This window comes from Lolium perenne, chromosome 4 (genome assembly GCF_019359855.2).
Source record: "Lolium perenne isolate Kyuss_39 chromosome 4, Kyuss_2.0, whole genome shotgun sequence".
NCBI lineage: Eukaryota > Viridiplantae > Streptophyta > Magnoliopsida > Poales > Poaceae > Lolium > Lolium perenne.
This window is the reverse complement of record NC_067247.2, coordinates 245,345,872-245,362,872: the sequence shown is the minus strand read 5'-3', so window position 1 is coordinate 245,362,872 and position 17,001 is coordinate 245,345,872. Positions and strand designations below refer to the sequence as shown.

The window sequence follows — 17,001 nt, the reverse complement described above, 5'->3', positions numbered from 1 at the left end:
ATACACTCCTACCCTTTTCAGTTCTGAATTATCTAGCTGGTGTGCCATTTCGGGAAGTTAGTGTGCTATTAGACGGACATTTAAAACTGTACAAAATCCTTTTCTTAGGGAAAAAAGTTATAGAACATTCTGCAGCTAAATAAACAATTTGGCTTTGTTTCCCCGTGAGTAACTTTCCTGAGGATATTGGTGTGACAGCGGAAGATTGAAGGCATGTGGTCTGTCTTGCAAGGAGTTCACTTATAATTTGTAGTTTTATCGCTTACATTTGACATCCTTTAGTGTATATCTCTTTATCAACGCATCTTGAGTTTCTTTTTACCAATAATATTTTATGGCTCTCGAGAACTAAGTGCTTACTTCGTGGCTAGAGCTCAGTATATTGACCTAGACTACCCGGGTTCGAGTCGCACACCGTATAGCCAAGAGAGTGCGTTTCATATTTTATGGCTCACATGAAAATATTTTGTCTTCCTCTTCTCCACGCCTCATATTGGCCATAATGCCTCTGAATTTTTGCTGGGTGCTAATTTTCTTCTTACCGTGCATTTTGCGTGTCGTGTCCGTCGAAAGCAATTCATTTCTCTAGTATATACATAGAAAAAGTTGCTAAAATGATCATATCTTGCTCACTCTCGTTATAACTTGTTCTTTCATGTATTGATTTTGCATTTATCAGTAGTATCTTACTTAGAACATTGACAAGATTTGTTGTTTCTCACCACCTTTAGATATTATCCACTTCATATGTGTATGTATGACACTCAAACTACCAATTTTCCTCCGTTTTCTATTTCCTAGATAGCAAGGACATTGATGTTTGATAATTGAAGGCCGATAACCTAGTTTGCAAAGTCAACCCAATACATGCATGTAATCTTGCAATAGCTCCCAATACGCCCTCCTCTCTATCACTTCTAGCTGACCCTTCTTGACTTTACCGGTGTTTGTCGTACCTTTCATGTCCGTGCATTATCAATGGTGTCCCAATAGAAAAAAAAAGAGATACCCAATATATGTCGGTCCCATAGTAAAACTATGGGTGCCCAACATAGAAATCGGCCGCCCATCCCCTCTCCGTAAGGCTGCTTCGGGTACGGGTAACCATTGACCACCATTGTTGCAAGACATATACGTCGACAAGCAACATGCCGTAAAGACGTCGAAGAAGACCGGCATGAGGATGGGCCTCGACGTGGTGCTCGTGACCGGGGATTCGGCTGGCTGCCACACTAAACTCGACAAAGGCGATGGTTTCGTTTTTTAGAGCCTTCCGTGATAAAGGTATGACTGAATTATTTTGTGATTTTGTTCTCAAGTGCGAATAAAATTTTGTGAAAAGCAGGTCTTAAATAGAGAATCTAATTAAATGGCATCATTGAGTATCGGTTTGTGTAATTTTTTGAGCTTTAGGTTCTTTCGCAAAACATAAAGTGGGTGTGATTAGAACCCATTTGGAGTGATTTTGAGTTTCCGACCATTTCAGCCCGTTTGACTAATTTATTGACCGGTCGCCGCACTTCACAAGTTTGTACACTATAAATGGTTCCCATCACTACATCTGTAATTATTTTGCAAAAAGTACTCCTCAATTATAAAAATATTTTAGATTTGTCTAAATCTGGAAATTTCCAAACTATAAATTTGCCTAAATTTAAGACATAGTAGTATTACTACATCACGGTTTGCTGACATGAGGCCCCACCTTCGAGAGGAATCCTGCCGGTCCTAGGCTTCCGCATCCTGGTCTGCCCTCTCGGCCATCGGCACCTCTCTGCTTCCACCGTGGGGAATTTTATTTTTTGCCCCTATTTACTTGGTATCTCTACAATTTGCCCTCAATTAGTTTGAACTCTCCTTTTTGCCACGCTTTAGTTTGGTAACTATATTATTTGCCCTTTTCACCTAGTTTGTTTTGTTTAGAGGATTCAATGAAAAGCCTGAGGACTGAATTGCCCCTGGATACACACCGGACAGAAATCAAGTCACGGAGAAGAAGCGCGTCACGGAGAAGAAGCGCAGCTAGCTCCATGGCAGATTGAACTGAAAATTTCCCAGATTTCAGAAGCACCGTTCTCTCAAACCAACCGTCCGAATGGATTGAAAATTTCCCAGATTACTTACATACATGTAATTGAATTGCTTGAATTTTTTCAATTTTTTCTGAACACTTTGAATTTTTTGTCAAAATTTGAAAGTGAACATTAAAATCGATCGTTCTCTCAAACCACTCATTGAAATGGAATGAAACTTTCACAGATCAGTCACATAGAAATGTTCAATTTTATGCATTTTTTACAGAATATTCTGGGCAAGTGAATTTGAAGTACATTTGGACCATTCGGAGACACTACATGTGACAGTTTGCACATTATGCAAATCAAAAGTAGTAAATAACATAGAGGAAATAGCAGGATGTTAGTAGTTCAAAGTATTACATCCCAAAGTTGGCATATTACAACACAAAATATCGACATAAAGGTCTAGCATATTACTACACAAAAGACAGAGATACATGACTAAGCCATTTTCTTTCTCTTTGGGGTTAACTTTCTAGCTTTTGGGGTTGAATACATGTCAACGCCCATCATCATTGTGCCCAAAGTAGGCGCAGCTAGCTGAGACGGCTCCTCGGCCAAGGCAATAGCCAACCTGCGCCTTGTGATAGGACTGGGGCTGCCTTGAAGACTTGAAGGAATGGTCATCGTCATTGGGTCCATGGTTGATGCAGCTACCTGGGACTGTTGCAACGCCTCCTCTTCTGCCAATGCAATAGCCAACCTCCTCCTTGTGATAGGACTGGGACTACCTTGCAAACTTGCGGGAATGGTGATCATTTGCCTATTAGGAGTGTTTTCAACATTTTGAGGATCATGAGTGTCCTCATCATCACTTGGATATCTTCTTGCCCTTTTCTTTCGTTTCCTGTACACAAAGCAAGTGAATGCAGAATTAGTATACAAGAAACAACAACCAAAGGAAAAGACACCAATGAATTACCTTGGTTTGGGACCATTCAAATGGCATGTAGATTGCCTGTGGCCTAATTCGTTGCATCGTTTGCACCTGTTTTGGCTGCCTAAGCGCTTAGGCTCTTTCTTCTTCTTAGGCCCGCCGTCTCCACCCTCGAGGAACCCCTTAAACCTTAATTTTCTAGGCCTACCACTACCTCTAGGCTTGTCAATTGGAGCCTGCATATCAAAGTCCATGTCAACATGAGGCCATTGAGACCTATCTGTCAATGGCTCAATCTCTCCTGCATAAGCTGCCCTAAACATGTCCAGCGAGAAGTAATTGTCAACATAGTCTTCCCAATTGGGGTTCCTTGCACATATCAAGAATCCAAGCCTTTACATGCATCTGTACATATAGCTAGAGGGGAAACTGGGCCTAATGCTTTGCTGAGTTGTGACATGAACCATGTCCAATTTTCTTCAGTTTCAGAATCGATGAATGCAATTGCTACAGGGAACATCCAATTATGACCATCTAATGCTGTACAAGAAGCTAGGTGACCTCTCCACCTTCCGTTGAGGGCGGTTGAGTCTATGCTAAGATAAGGTCTACAGCCAGCGAGAAAGCCATCAATGCAAGGCTTAAGAGCCATAAAGAATCGGTTGAAATGAATTTTACCGTCAACTTTCTTCACATCCACCTCTACAATGCTGCCTGGGGATCTCAACTCAACTTCTGCTTTGAAGTTAAACAAATACTGAAAACTCTGCTTCATGCTACCATAAATCTCCCTCTCTGCTCTTTCTTTCCCCTTCCACACGGTTTGATACTCAAGTGTCAAGCCATACCTTTCTTCTAGCTTCTCTTGCAACTCCTTGCACCCAATGGTAGGTTCATTCTGAAGTATGCTAATTGCCTTGCTTGCTACCCATCCTTGAGTTGCCATGATGCTTGTGACCTTACTGGTAGAAGAGCACTTGTGTTTCAAAGATATCTTGGTAATCTGTATACAAAACATGAAACCCATTAAAATGTGTGCCATAAAAGGTATGCAAAACAGAACAAAAATATGGTTCACATATCAGATTTCATAGATACATGTTAGCAATAATATTTCACCCTTATGGTCTTCCCATCGGCTCGGAGACGAGCTGTTATCCTCCATGGGCAACCTTCGGCCATGCATTGCCCAAGATATCTTGTTTTGTCACTTTTAGAACCCCAAATTTCGATCTCTTTTTTAATAGCATATTGTTTGATAGCCATCCTGAAATCTTCCATCGAAGGAAACAAAGCACCCAAGTACATCGAAGGGTTCTCTTTGTCATAGAATATCTCCTCTTCTACCGGTACTCTATCATCAACAGGTATGGCTGCATCAATAAAGAGCTGCCGATCCTCTTCATCTGTCATGTACACGGTTTCAGAGGGTGGAGGAGGAGGTGGTTCAGGCAGCTCAGCATCATCCTCGATACCAAGCATATTACACATATTATCTTCGGATATGGGAATATCAACATTATCTTCTTCAGGAGGAGCTATCTCAATGAGGCTCCAATCAATAGGTGCTTCTAAACCAAACACCATAGATGACACACGCATATCATTGCTGTCATTCACTTGGCAACAAGTTTCTGATTGCTCAGCGGGTTGCATCTCATCTTCAATGGAAGAGAATTCTGCATCGTCAACACGGTATTGACTACCCATTGTCCTCCCCATCTCATAAGCAGACAATGGGACATTGTCCACAACTACAGATGAGGTAGCACTGCAATCCACAGAATTTGGAGTTGTCTCTTTAGTAGATTTTTTGGGGGCTGGTGGCTTTTTTGGAGCACGTGGCTTTTTAGGAGCGCGTGGCTTTTTGGGAGCGGGTGTTTTTTTTGGAGCTCTCTTCCTGCCAGCTTTCTTTGCATTAGTTTTCTCCAATGTAATTACCTCACCATACATAAACGAAACTTTGTTCTCAAAGTCTCTATAATTTCCTACAAGATGCATTATAAGCTCTTCGCCACAAAGAATTGGTTCGATGGTCATTGTATTCTTGTCATGTGCAGAAAGGTGCACCACCTGGCCTGGCCCCATTTGGATATGTTCCGCCAATATTTCATGGAACTTAGCAAATGTAAGCCCGCCAATGTCAATTTGGAACACAACATCGTGCTTTTCCACCGCTTCCTGCCTACCATCTTCGAACTGTGCCACATAAGGATCTACCCTAACAGTTATTGTATAAACACACGGATCCCTACTCAAAAATGAGCAAAGTTTGAAAATTTTGGGTTAGTTTCATAATTTTAGCTTGTACAACAGGGCATAGAAATATCTTCACCTTTGCGGTGCTGCAATCACAGGGTCGACGGGACCAATGCCGTCGCCCCCGTCCACATCAGTCATAATGAACAATTATCGGCAGAAAATCATCCAAAATCCATCATCTGCATCAACTACAAAATGACAGATAGTTAGGGCATCCAAACAGCTACAGGAGCAGAGACTAGCGACGAACCGAAACAAGAGAACGGAGCAGCGAGCAGCAGCTCGTCGCCGACAGCCGAAGCCCCAAAATCCTAACCCTAGGTCGCCTTTCTTCTGTGGAATTCGCAGAGAGGGACAGGGAGATGAGAGTACCTACCTTCGCGAGGGAGAGCTCGCCCTTTTCCGTTGATTTCTGCCGGCGGCCGGAGCTGCGTGAAGACTACCGCCGCCGCCGCCGTCGCCAAGTTGGTTCCTGAGACCGGCTCTGTTCTTCGCTCAGTTCCAAGGACGGGAGAAAGAATGGCACGGACTGGATTCTCAACTCATCTCAACTTTGATCGATCTAGTACTAGGGGTATTTTCGTCATAGCTTGTGGGGCCAGCCTGTTAGAGGGCAAATAATATGGTTACCAAACTAAAGCGTGGCAAAAAGGAAAGCTCAAACTAATTGAGGGCAAATTGTAGATGTACCAAGTAAATAGGGGCAAAAAATAAAATTCCCCTTCCACCGTAGCCTTCAGCACCTTCTTCGTCTAGGGTTAGGTTAAAGCAAGACCACCTCTCCGGGCTTCTAGAACCTTCCGGAAGGAGGGGCGCGATGTGGCACGAGGCACGGCGGTCGGAGAAGAAGGTCCATGAGCTCATGGACGCCGCGCGCCGCCGGGCGCAGCGGCGCGCCGCCTACCTCGCCCGCCGCCGCGGCGACCCGCACCAGTCCCTCCAGGTCTCCGGCGCGCGCTGCCGCGTCCACCGCGACGACGCGCTCTACCAGGCCACCGAGGACCAGCAGGGATTGTGCGTGCCTCCCTCCGCTCTCTCACCACCCTCACTTTGTCTCTCCAGTTGATCTCATGTGATTGGCTGTGCTGTGTTGCTTGCTTGTCGTGGCAGAAGTGTGCTGAATTTTCTCAAATTAGCTGGCAGTCTGATGGATTGGCTGTGCGCTATCGATGCAGAATACGTTTCCTGATGTTGTGCCACCAGTAGATTCCTCTGACAAGTGCTAGAAGTAAACTAGTAACAACAGCCAGTGATTCATCAATTAGCTAGGTTGCATCTCCTGCGGCACCTCTCATTCTATCGACGACTGGATTTTGTTTCCAATTTCAAGCCATATGCTTTGTTTGTGATCATGCTAAATGTACTGTGGTACTTGCTAGGGGCTTGATGGTGTGGTGTAGTTGATGAAATGTGTTTTTTTTGTTTCCATAGTGGGTTAGATTCAGCCATGTGTCAATGGATAGATTGATTAGTTCCTTGCTGTGAATATTAGTTGCTTTACTACGATTTGCTCGTGTGGATGTTTAATTTGAGCCATGTGCTGCAAAAGGCCAGGAATTATGTTTTTCACATGCTGGTTAGACTGAATTAAAGTTTAAACATCAATGTTGGAGCTTACGTATTGTTCCTGGTTGCTCTAGTAATTAGCTACAGAAGCAAGTTCATTACTAGCAAAACTGCAAAAGTATCATTTCTCGAAGCATTTCATTTGGTTTTATATGAAACTTTATCCACTGCTATCACACCAATATTATTTGTTCATCGAAATGAACTTAAATATATGCAGCGTTAAAGCATTCACCAGGATCTCTATTGTGAAGATATATCTGTTTGTGCCTGAACCAAACATAGCAGCTTCTAGGGTTGCAGGAGTGCTCCAAGTGTATATGATTCTGAGTTCTTATATCTGTCTAATGTGTTAAATGACCCTAAACAACTCATCTGACATGTGATGGAGTGCTAGCAAAGTAGGTTCATTTCGAATTTTGTTTAGCATACTGCAATAACACAGGCTAAGTTTTGAATATATGTCAATCAAAAACAGTTATGTTTCTGCTCTCTTCCTGTTTGTCTAGAAAGAAAAAAAGCATTGCAATTTTGATTTAATGGTACTACTCACGTACCCAACTTATTGTATTGCAGGATACCATGGAATGGGAAACAAGATGTTTTGATTGACAGGTATGTGTCATCTGTGAGCTGTTAAACCATGTTATGAGGAACAAAGCTGATCTCCATTCTATCGATGTGCAGATTTGATGGCCGTGCACTACTGGATTTCATCCGTGACCCTAGCTCTCGGCCTTTTCGAGCTCAGGAAAAATCTGAAGAAGATGAAGAGTTAGAGGAATTTGTTAATTTTGAACGTTACCGGGACTTGATTAAGCATCGTCGCAGAGGATGTCGGTACCTTTTTGGTTTCTTTGTTTGTTGCCATTGTTATAGGATTTGCTATCCTTCTTCCATTTGCCTACTTATATGTTCATCCTTATGTACTTCAGTTTTTTTGTATTTGGGAGAGGATCCCACTTTTCTATTGCTCTGGTCATTTTGCTTCCCAATGTTAGTTACCCAAACGGATTTTTCCTTTTTTCCTCTGCAGTTTCTGACGAGGCAGGTTTGCAACATGTTGCACAAGAGTTGGAAGCAAAAGCTATTCTTCCTTTTAGCTTTGAGAAGTAAGCCTACTATTCCACTTTTTATCTGTTGGTTACTTAAATGAATATCTTATGTGATGCTCAAAGGAGTTGAAGTGGAGTGCTTTCTGTGCTATACCAAATTAAACATGGATAAATAAATGATACAACACGTGTGGTTATTTATTATTAATGGGTGACCCAGATGGCCAAAGTCATCTCCAAACTCATCACTCCCGACTCTAAATATGTGCATTTTTTTTTTTTGTCGTGCATAGAAGCACTAAATTATTTAATCTATAACTTATTACAAATTTGCGGAATGAGCCAGCTATGTTGCCTCTGTTGCAAGTTTACATAGGTTTATAATAGTTATTTATCCAAAAAGGATAAATATAATCAAATTTATTAGCCTATTGTTCATATATAGATCAAACGTTCATCAAGTTAGCATGTAATACAAGCTAAAAAGCTGGCCATTTGGTAGACCAGCCACATGAACAAGATTATTAATGGAAAGACTATCTGTAACGTTTTCCATTGCGCTGAAGTAAACCAGAGTTATCTATCAACGTGTACAATGTGAATGAACATAACTGAAGGCACTAATGTTTGTTTTTAGAGAAAATTATTTAAAATTACATATAACAGCAATACTTTCTCAACTAAATATTCTACATGCCAGATTTTATAGAAAACTGTTCTGCGAGTTGAAAATTTCAGTTCGAGTTTTGTTTCCCTTACAATTTGTTTTCTGTTATATACGTAACAGGTGTGAAAGTTACCCATGTTTTTACTATTTGGTGTAATTAGCATTGTTGGCATGATGGAAATATATCTAGATTAGTTAGGCAATTATATTTATTAGGCCTGCCAGTTTCTTTCATTGGTCCAGTTTTCTGAGTTATTTTTCTTTTTTTCTGCAGGCCTCAATCCTCGCAGACTCCAGCTAGCAAAGGTTCCTATTCGCAGGTTGGATACTCATATAAAGGGGACGGAGATGAAGATTCTGATGATCTAGACAGTGACAATGAAGATGAAGAGGAAGAAGATGATGATGGCAAGGACTTCAGTAGTGATGATAGCAGTGATGAGCGAATGGAAAATTTAGCTAAGGAATTTGGCGTGAAAAGATATAACTGGCTTGTTTACATGGACAAAAAGGTTAAAGAAGAAGAGAAGCGGCAGAAGGAAATTATTAAAGGCGATCCATCCATCGTTAGTACCTCAATAGCTTCAGATAAGTGTCTCTTTATTTGCCTCTTGTAAGAACTAACATAAGAAAGTATGCAGAAAAAGTTGAGTCGACGAGAAAGAAGGAAGGCTTCTCAATCTGAGAGGGAAAGAGAGAGGGAGGCAGTACGTTCTGTTGGAAGGCTATCTTATCATGACCCTTATAGGTAAAAGCAGCTATGAGCTTTTGAATGAGTAAAAAGAGAACTGTGTGGCAGTTGTATTTTGACTACCATGTTTAAGTGCTCTAACATCATATATATTATAATCAAGGGAACAAAGGAGAAGCCCATCATATGAAGCATATTCAAGGGGCAGAAGGTATGCTACTATGCCTTGTGTTGACTGGAACAATTTGCTTGCGAAGTTCTTTGCTTTGCTTGACCTGCATAGTATTTCATTTGACAGATCAAGGTCACGATCAAGATCTCGTTCACCTTCATATTCTAGACGTCATGCCCGTGGTTCACATGCTGAAAGTAACCATCGAAGCAAGGCGAAGCCTCCAAGAGTTGAATACATTACTGAATTTGGAGGTTCAGAAGACACCAGTGACCTGAAAGTTACAGGGATCTCTCCGCCTTCGTCTCCAAAACGAGTTGGCATACCTAACCGGTCGGGGAACTTGAACTTTAATATTTGCAATAAGATACATTGGGGTGTCGTTTATCCACTGCAGCTTACTGGCAGGGGCTTGTTATCGTAAAACTTATATGTGTCAGAATTAGGATAGGTGAAGACAAGGTTTCAATGGTATTGCTATGGCATAAAATGATGATTGATTGGTAGATAGACATGTGGAAGAGACTGTATTATGTTGTTTACTTGAAAGGAATAAGATATAGTGTACATACACCTACTATCAGCTATGGAGCTTCTGACCTAAGTTCTTTGCTCCTACTTTTTCTTTTCTTTTCTATAACAGTCCTTCATTCTTGCAGGTCATCAGGTGTCCAAATTCTGGAGGCACTTCACAGTGATCCTGCATCTTCTTTGTCTGTGGAACAGGAAAAAAGTGCTAAAATTTTGAAACCACCTATCAGGTTTGTCAACATGGTTACAACGTTATGAAGAGAGCAGCTGTATGTGCAACCAAGCTGCTTGTGATTGTGTATTTGCCTAGAAGCCTTTACATCATTTTCGCAGTCATTATACACTACCTAACCTTCAGCATATATATGGTACCAGTATAGTCGTGTCTATGTTCAGTCTTAACTGGCAAGTACTAATCTTTGGTGTATTTCTGGTTGACAGCGCACCATCAGCACTAGCGAAACTAAAGGGCGCTTCTGGAGGAGTTGGTAAAACTCCCCAGGCTGAAAAGAAAGAAACACCACAAGAACGTCTTAAAAGGATAATGAGCAAACAGCTTAACAAGCAAAGTATGCCACGTTTTTTCGTTCTTATCTGCATTAGTAATTTTGCGCAATGCTAATCATGTATCTTCATATGTACTTTATTCTAAGCTTTTGTTTGTCTCTACAGTTAAGAAAGATACTGCTGCGGAGACTGCAAAGAAACGAGAACAGGAGCGACAAAGGCAGGAAAAACTTGCAGAAGTGGGCCGATACAGGCACCGTAGCAGGAGTAGAAGTCTTAGTCGTTCTCCACCAAGGTACCTGATTCAATCACTGTCGCCTTAAGTTTGTGGGTTAGTCGAGGACCGTAATAGAAACTTGCTGCATTTTCTTTGTAATGCAAACAGTTGCATCATTGTTGATTTTGCCCAGAAAATATGTTTTGATATTAAACTTTACTAGCAAACTATGTTTTCTCAGCTTGCCATGATTTTGTCGAGAACGCCAGATGTTTACTATTCCAATATGCCATGTTTAGTAAGTATGATGGTTTCATGTGCAGAAAGCGACACTATAGCAGAAGCCGTAGCAGGAGCAGGAGCCCAAGAAGACACCGTTCACCCTCGAGTTCGCCCTCTCGCTCTCCAAGGTAATATATGGTAGATATGTTTGTTCAAGCAGATTTTAGGATGTATACCATCTGAAGAGCGGTCACACTGCAGGTACAGAAGCAGATCAAGACACTAAAAGTATCCCAGCCAGCTCCGTGGTTGTCTTCGGTGCTTGGTGCTTCTGTTTTATTCACTTTGGCTTTAAATTCATGTACCGATCAGCCAAGGCCATGGATCCCAACATTGTTGGTAACGTGTAGAACTACTGTATCTTTGGGATTATCATATTATCAGCAAATGGAAGGCCATGTTATGGTCTAAAGAGGAGGGTGGTCCGCTTGGCTGAATTTTGTATTACATGGGAAGTACTGTTGACAGATTATGTACTACCAGTTGCAGTAGTGTATTTGGCTCGGAGTGAAATAGTTTTCCTGAACGGTCTTGTGCACGTGAGGGGTGAGGGCTTCAACAGTTCAACGGCATCCTCACGTGAATGCCGGCTCCACGTCCTTCTGCACGTGAGGTTGCACGTGAGAGTTAAAACGGCTTCTTGTGTTTTGGTAGCAAGTGCACAACCTGACACCTAATCGATTCTAAAAAAAAACAACATAAATAGGTCTTTTAATACGACTAGGAAGGATTTAGATGGAAAATGATTTGAAAGAGAAATTTTCTATATTGAAATCTTTTTGAATTGTATTCTCTGAGGTTGCAAGTTGCAAGTTGCAACCTGCTGAATGCTATGCCATCGCATCGCAGTGAGGTTGAGAGGGACTAGATCTGGAGACTGGAGTTGCTCTGTTAAAAGAAAAAAAACCTTGTGCACTTGTGCTGGAGAAGGACTTTGGTGAATTCATCACCGCGATTAGTCATCGAGAGCATGACCCGGTGTATGGTAGATGGTAGAGATGTAGTACTGGTGAGTGGTGACCAATAGAGATGTACTGGTGACCAATGCGGTCGGGAGCTAAAATTTGATGTCTGGCTGGTAACTTCTCTTCAATTGTAGCCAATGTAATTGGCGAAGATTGTGACACATTATCCGATTAATATACCCTCTCCACGTGAATAAATTCTTGTGACAATCTATTCATGCCTTTTCGTTCTCATAGTACACAAGCACGCTGAGCTGAAAGCCTGAAACTCGGCACGTCCTGTCATCAAGCTAGCATGCTGCTATCTGTTGGGTAATCGGGTTCATCGCCTTTAGTTGATTCCTTGAAAAAATTTAAGGTCAAGCACTTCTTTTCTCAAGGACGTGCAGCTTTACGACCCTGAGTCGATCATATACGGAGCGACGTCGCGGACTTTGATGGAGTGGCTAATCAGATGGAACCTTTCAAATCAAATCGGGGCACGAACTCGACAAATAGGAGTAGTACAGTACATGACATTTTCTGTCTTTTCTCTCTCACCCTTTTCCCGGCGTGCTTAAGATGCTTTTGGACTTCTGGCGCCTGAATCCAAAAAGGTCTCGTGCATGTACACAGGCATGCACTCTTGTACGGGTTACAAGTGGATCTTATTTTAGGTCGAGTGTGGTTAAATCGGAATTAGGGCATGCCAATGCCAAGCTCAATACGGTTTTCATGTTAATACAAAATTCAGCCACACTCGTCATTACCGTGCTGATCATAGGTCATAGTTTTTTACACAAGATGGTCGATGTCGTCGATCCAAGTCACGAATCACCAATCCAAAACCTCATCGTCACTTGGACTTGGACCACAATTACCATTTTCAGATCTCGGCTTCCATGTCATTCTCCGCGGCTAACTTTGCTATGAATGTGTTATAAATATAGTCCCTAGAATTTACTTACTCTCTCTAATTCATACTCCCTACGTTCCTTTCTAGAGTGCCTATAGATTTTTGGCACGGAAATTAGCGCAAGAGTATTTTTTACACAAAACCCCCTGACTGAACGATTTGAGATCATAATAAAATTAGGGAAATCGATAACTTCCTAACTTACCATAACAAATCCCACAAATCTGTCTGGTTGACTATCCATATATGTGCAGCCATATTTAATTAAGGAAAGAAAAATATTGCTTCCTAAATCTAAGCAATCCTTGGGGCCATGCATTAGGAATCTCAATTAATTATTTCCTATTTTGTATGGATTTTTTTTCATGCATGTCGTGTGGGAGTTAACCGGTGGAGGGGGCAATTGAAAAAAAGCCAAGCTACAGCCTTATATTGTGAAACAAATGCCAAAAATCTATAGGCACTATAGAAAGGAACGGAAGGAGTATTATTTATCACTGATATAAATATATCTAGAATTAAAATTTGTTTAAATACATCTATATTCGAGACAATTAAAATGCATGGAAGATGTGTCCACATGCGAAAACGGACTAGAACCAAATTCCTTGGCTTCAGAACCCAAGAGAAAAGAAAGAGTGGTGGCTCTGAGGAAGGTAGACTCAAAGCACGAGGGAAACATGGGCGTGCACGGACGGTACGAGTGGAGTTTGAAGCTGAGGCCTTTGTCTCCACGTCGTCCGTCTCCCTCCTAGTATCACTCTCCCTCTGAGGTTGGGAGCTGGGACCGTTGATCTCAAGAGGAGTGGTCCCGGGACATCGACACGTCGGGAGAATCATCGGCTCATTATCACTTCATTTTCTACACTTGTGTAGAGCTCCAAAATCTCGCTGACTTGGTTTTGATGAAGACAAGGTTGTCCTGGCAAGACATTCCGGCACTTCTTTAATTCGCAGAGAAACAACACCCAAAAGTTTGGACAGCCATCGGACAATTTGCACTTGTTTTTTCTTTTTACACTTGTTCTTGACCCGAAACACACAAATTTAAGCGGCCCAGTTTATCCACCGACCAAGAACCTGTATAAATTCGCGTTTCGCGGTGCTTCGAACTGTGGGGAGAAAGAGAAAGCCCCCGGGCAACCACATTTAGGCGGCAATTTTGAAAAATCTGACTCTTGTATGAAAGTTTAAAACTTCTTTAAACTTAGCAAGTTCTAACTCATTTTGGTACCTCCAAATTCTCTAGCGGTGTAGTTAGACGTTGTACCTCGAGAGGCTCTACCGGTAGCCTTGTACGTGGTACCTCGACAGGGTGAGCGTTTGGCGATAAAAAAGGGTTAGATCTAACTAAAGTTTTGAAGAAATATATATTTCGAGGCTTGCTTCGGTGTCCCCCCTCATCAAAACTTGAAGGGGTAAGTTTTCCCTAGTGCATTCTTCTTTTAGCCCGCAAAAAGTTCATATCGAGCCATATATATACCCTCATATATATATACTAGATGTATTTCATGTTCCTACCAGCCGATGTGGTCGACGGAATATTTTACCCACGGACATTTCGGTTTTTAGCGTACACCTTATCCGCGCAGCTGACTACTGAACAATATAGACTTAAACGGCTACCGTAGGGCTTGTAGTTATGTCTTTTTACATTTTTAACCATTACACCCCTGGTTACGAAGAGGTACATGGCCATTCATGTATTTCAGTTCACCAAGTTGCTCACGGTGTAGGATCATAGGAAGTTAGGACTAGTTCGATAAGTGAGATCTCACTTCCACATGCCGACTTTCGACTATAGACTCTTATTTTTGTTGAATAAATAGGATAATGAAAATTCAAATTTATTAAAAGTACAATAAGTACTTCGCCCGGATCGGTTTAACATGTTAGATGTATATATCTGTATATTGTAGTTTCCCCATATGTTAGGGGGCTTTCTGCATATGTGCACCTATACATGTACTATATATTGTGGCCTTTGGCCCCCTGGTAATACAACAAGCATATTGCCCTAACATGATATCAGAGCAAAAATTGGTCCTCCTCCTCTAGTCCGTACGGCCGACGTTCAAGCTTGTTCCGGCCGATCCAGTTTCTCTCTCCGCGCCGATCTCTCCCCTGCTCATCTGCCCGACGCCCCGGCCGATCTCCGCTCCGCCCGATTCGCCCGCGTGAGGCCGCCCGCCTGCTCCCGATCTGATGGCGTGTATTTCACACGTTCGTTGGGCAACCCCAAGAGGAAGGTATGATGCGCACAGCAGCAAGTTTTCCCTCAGAAAGAAACCAAGGTTTATCGAACCAGGAGGAGCCAAGAAGCACGTTGAAGGTTGATGGCGGCGGGATGTAGTGCGGCGCAACACCAGGGATTCCGGCGCCAACGTGGAACCTGCACAACACAAGCAAAGTACTTTGCCCCAACGAAACAGTGAGGTTGTCAATCTCACCGGCTTGCTGTAACAAAGAGTTAACCGTATTGTGTGGAAGATGATTGTTTGCAGAAAACAGTAGAACAAGTATTGCAGTAGATTGTATTTCAGTAAAAAGAATTGGACCGGGGTCCACAGTTCACTAGAGGTGTCTCTCCCATAAGACGAACAGCATGTTGGGTGAACAAATTACAGTTGGGCAATTGACAAATAAAGAGAGCATGACCATGCACATACATATCATGATGAGTATAGTGAGATTTAATTGGGCATTACGACAAAGTACATAGACCGCCATCCAACTGCATCTATGCCTAAAAAGTCCACCTTCAAAGTTATCATCCTAACCCCTTCCAAAGATTAAGTTGCTAACAACAGACAATTGCATTAAGTATGGTGCGTAATGTAATCAACAACTACATCCTTAGACATAGCACTAATGTTTTATCCCTAGTGGCAACAGCACAACACAACCTTAGAACTTTCTCACATCGTCCTGTGTGTCAATGCAGTGCATGAACCCACTATCGAGCATAAGTACTCCCTCTTGGAGTTACAAGCATCTACTTGGCCAGAGCATCTACTAGTAACGGAGAGCATGCAAGATCATAAACAACACATAGATATAACTTTGATAATCAACATAACAAGTATTCTCTATTCATCGGATCCCAACAAACGCAACATATAGAATTACAGATAGATGATCTTGATCATGTTAGGCAGCTCACAAGATCCGACAATGAAGCACAATGGGGAGAAGACAACCATCTAGCTACTGCTATGGAACCATAGTCCAGGGGTAGACTACTCACACATCACTCCGGAGGCGACCATGGCGGCGTAGAGTCCTCCGGGAGATGAATCCCCTCTCCGGCAGGTGCGGAGGCGATCTCCGGATCCCCGAGATGGGATCGGCGGCGGCGGCGTCTCGTAAGGTTTTCCGTATCGTGGCTCTCGGCACCGGGGGTTTCGCGACGGAGGCTTTAAGTAGGCGGAAGGGCAGGTCAGGAGGCGGCACGAGGGCCCCACACCACGTGGCCGCGCGGCCAAGGGGGCCGCGCCGCCCTAGGGTGTGGCCACCTCGTGGCCCCACTTCGTCTCCTCTTCGGACTTCTGGAAGCTTCGTGGCAAAATAGGACCCTGGGCGTTGATTTCGTCCAATTCCGAGAATATTTCGTTACTAGGATTTCTGAAACCAAAAACAGCAGAAAACAACAACTGGCACTTCGGCATCTTGTTAATAGGTTAGTTCCAGAAAATGCACGAATATGACATAAAGTGTGCATAAAACATGTAGATAACATCAATAATGTGGCATGGAACATAAGAAATTATCGATACGTCGGAGACGTATCAGCATCCCCAAGCTTAGTTCTGCTCGTCCCGAGCAGGTAAAACGATAACACAGATAATTTCTGGAGTGACATGCCATCATAACCTTGATCATACTATTTGTAAAGCATATGTAGTGAATGCAGCGATCAAAACAATGTATATGACATGAGTAAACAAGTGAATCATATAGCAAAGACTTTTCATGAATAGCACTTCAAGACAAGCATCAATAAGTCTTGCATAAGAGTTAACTCATAAAGCAATAATTCAAAGTAAAGGCATTGAAGCAACACAAAGGAAGATTAAGTTTCAGCGGTTGCTTTCAACTTATAACATGTATATCTCATGGATATTGTCAACATAGAGTAATATAGTAAGTGCAATATGCAAGTATGTAGGAATCAATGCACAGTTCACACAAGTGTTTGCTTCTTGAGGTGGAGAGAAATAGGTGAACTGACTCAAC

At 42.3% G+C, this 17,001-nt stretch overlaps 1 protein-coding gene and 1 long non-coding RNA gene across 2 annotated transcripts; one reads left to right on the top strand and one right to left on the bottom strand.

The window, feature by feature from the left end:
• Positions 1-2,357: 2,357 nt before the first annotated feature.
• Positions 2,358-3,341, bottom strand: LOC127332395 (uncharacterized). The gene is made up of 2 exons (XR_011743459.1): positions 3,001-3,341; positions 2,358-2,925 (listed from the first exon to the last, which is right to left on the bottom strand). It is a non-coding gene; the product is annotated as an uncharacterized lncRNA (long non-coding RNA).
• A 2,603-nt stretch (positions 3,342-5,944) lies between these two features.
• On the top strand, positions 5,945-11,418 carry LOC127332396 (uncharacterized). The gene is made up of 13 exons (XM_051358696.2): positions 5,945-6,231; positions 7,360-7,398; positions 7,471-7,619; positions 7,820-7,895; positions 8,780-9,071; positions 9,147-9,253; positions 9,360-9,407; positions 9,495-9,701; positions 10,028-10,129; positions 10,341-10,468; positions 10,572-10,701; positions 10,947-11,033; positions 11,107-11,418. Exons 1-13 carry the CDS (start codon positions 6,035-6,037, stop codon positions 11,129-11,131), a joined length of 1,587 nt encoding a protein of 528 aa, XP_051214656.1. The 5' UTR covers positions 5,945-6,034; the 3' UTR covers positions 11,132-11,418.
• The last annotated feature ends 5,583 nt before the right edge of the window (positions 11,419-17,001 follow it).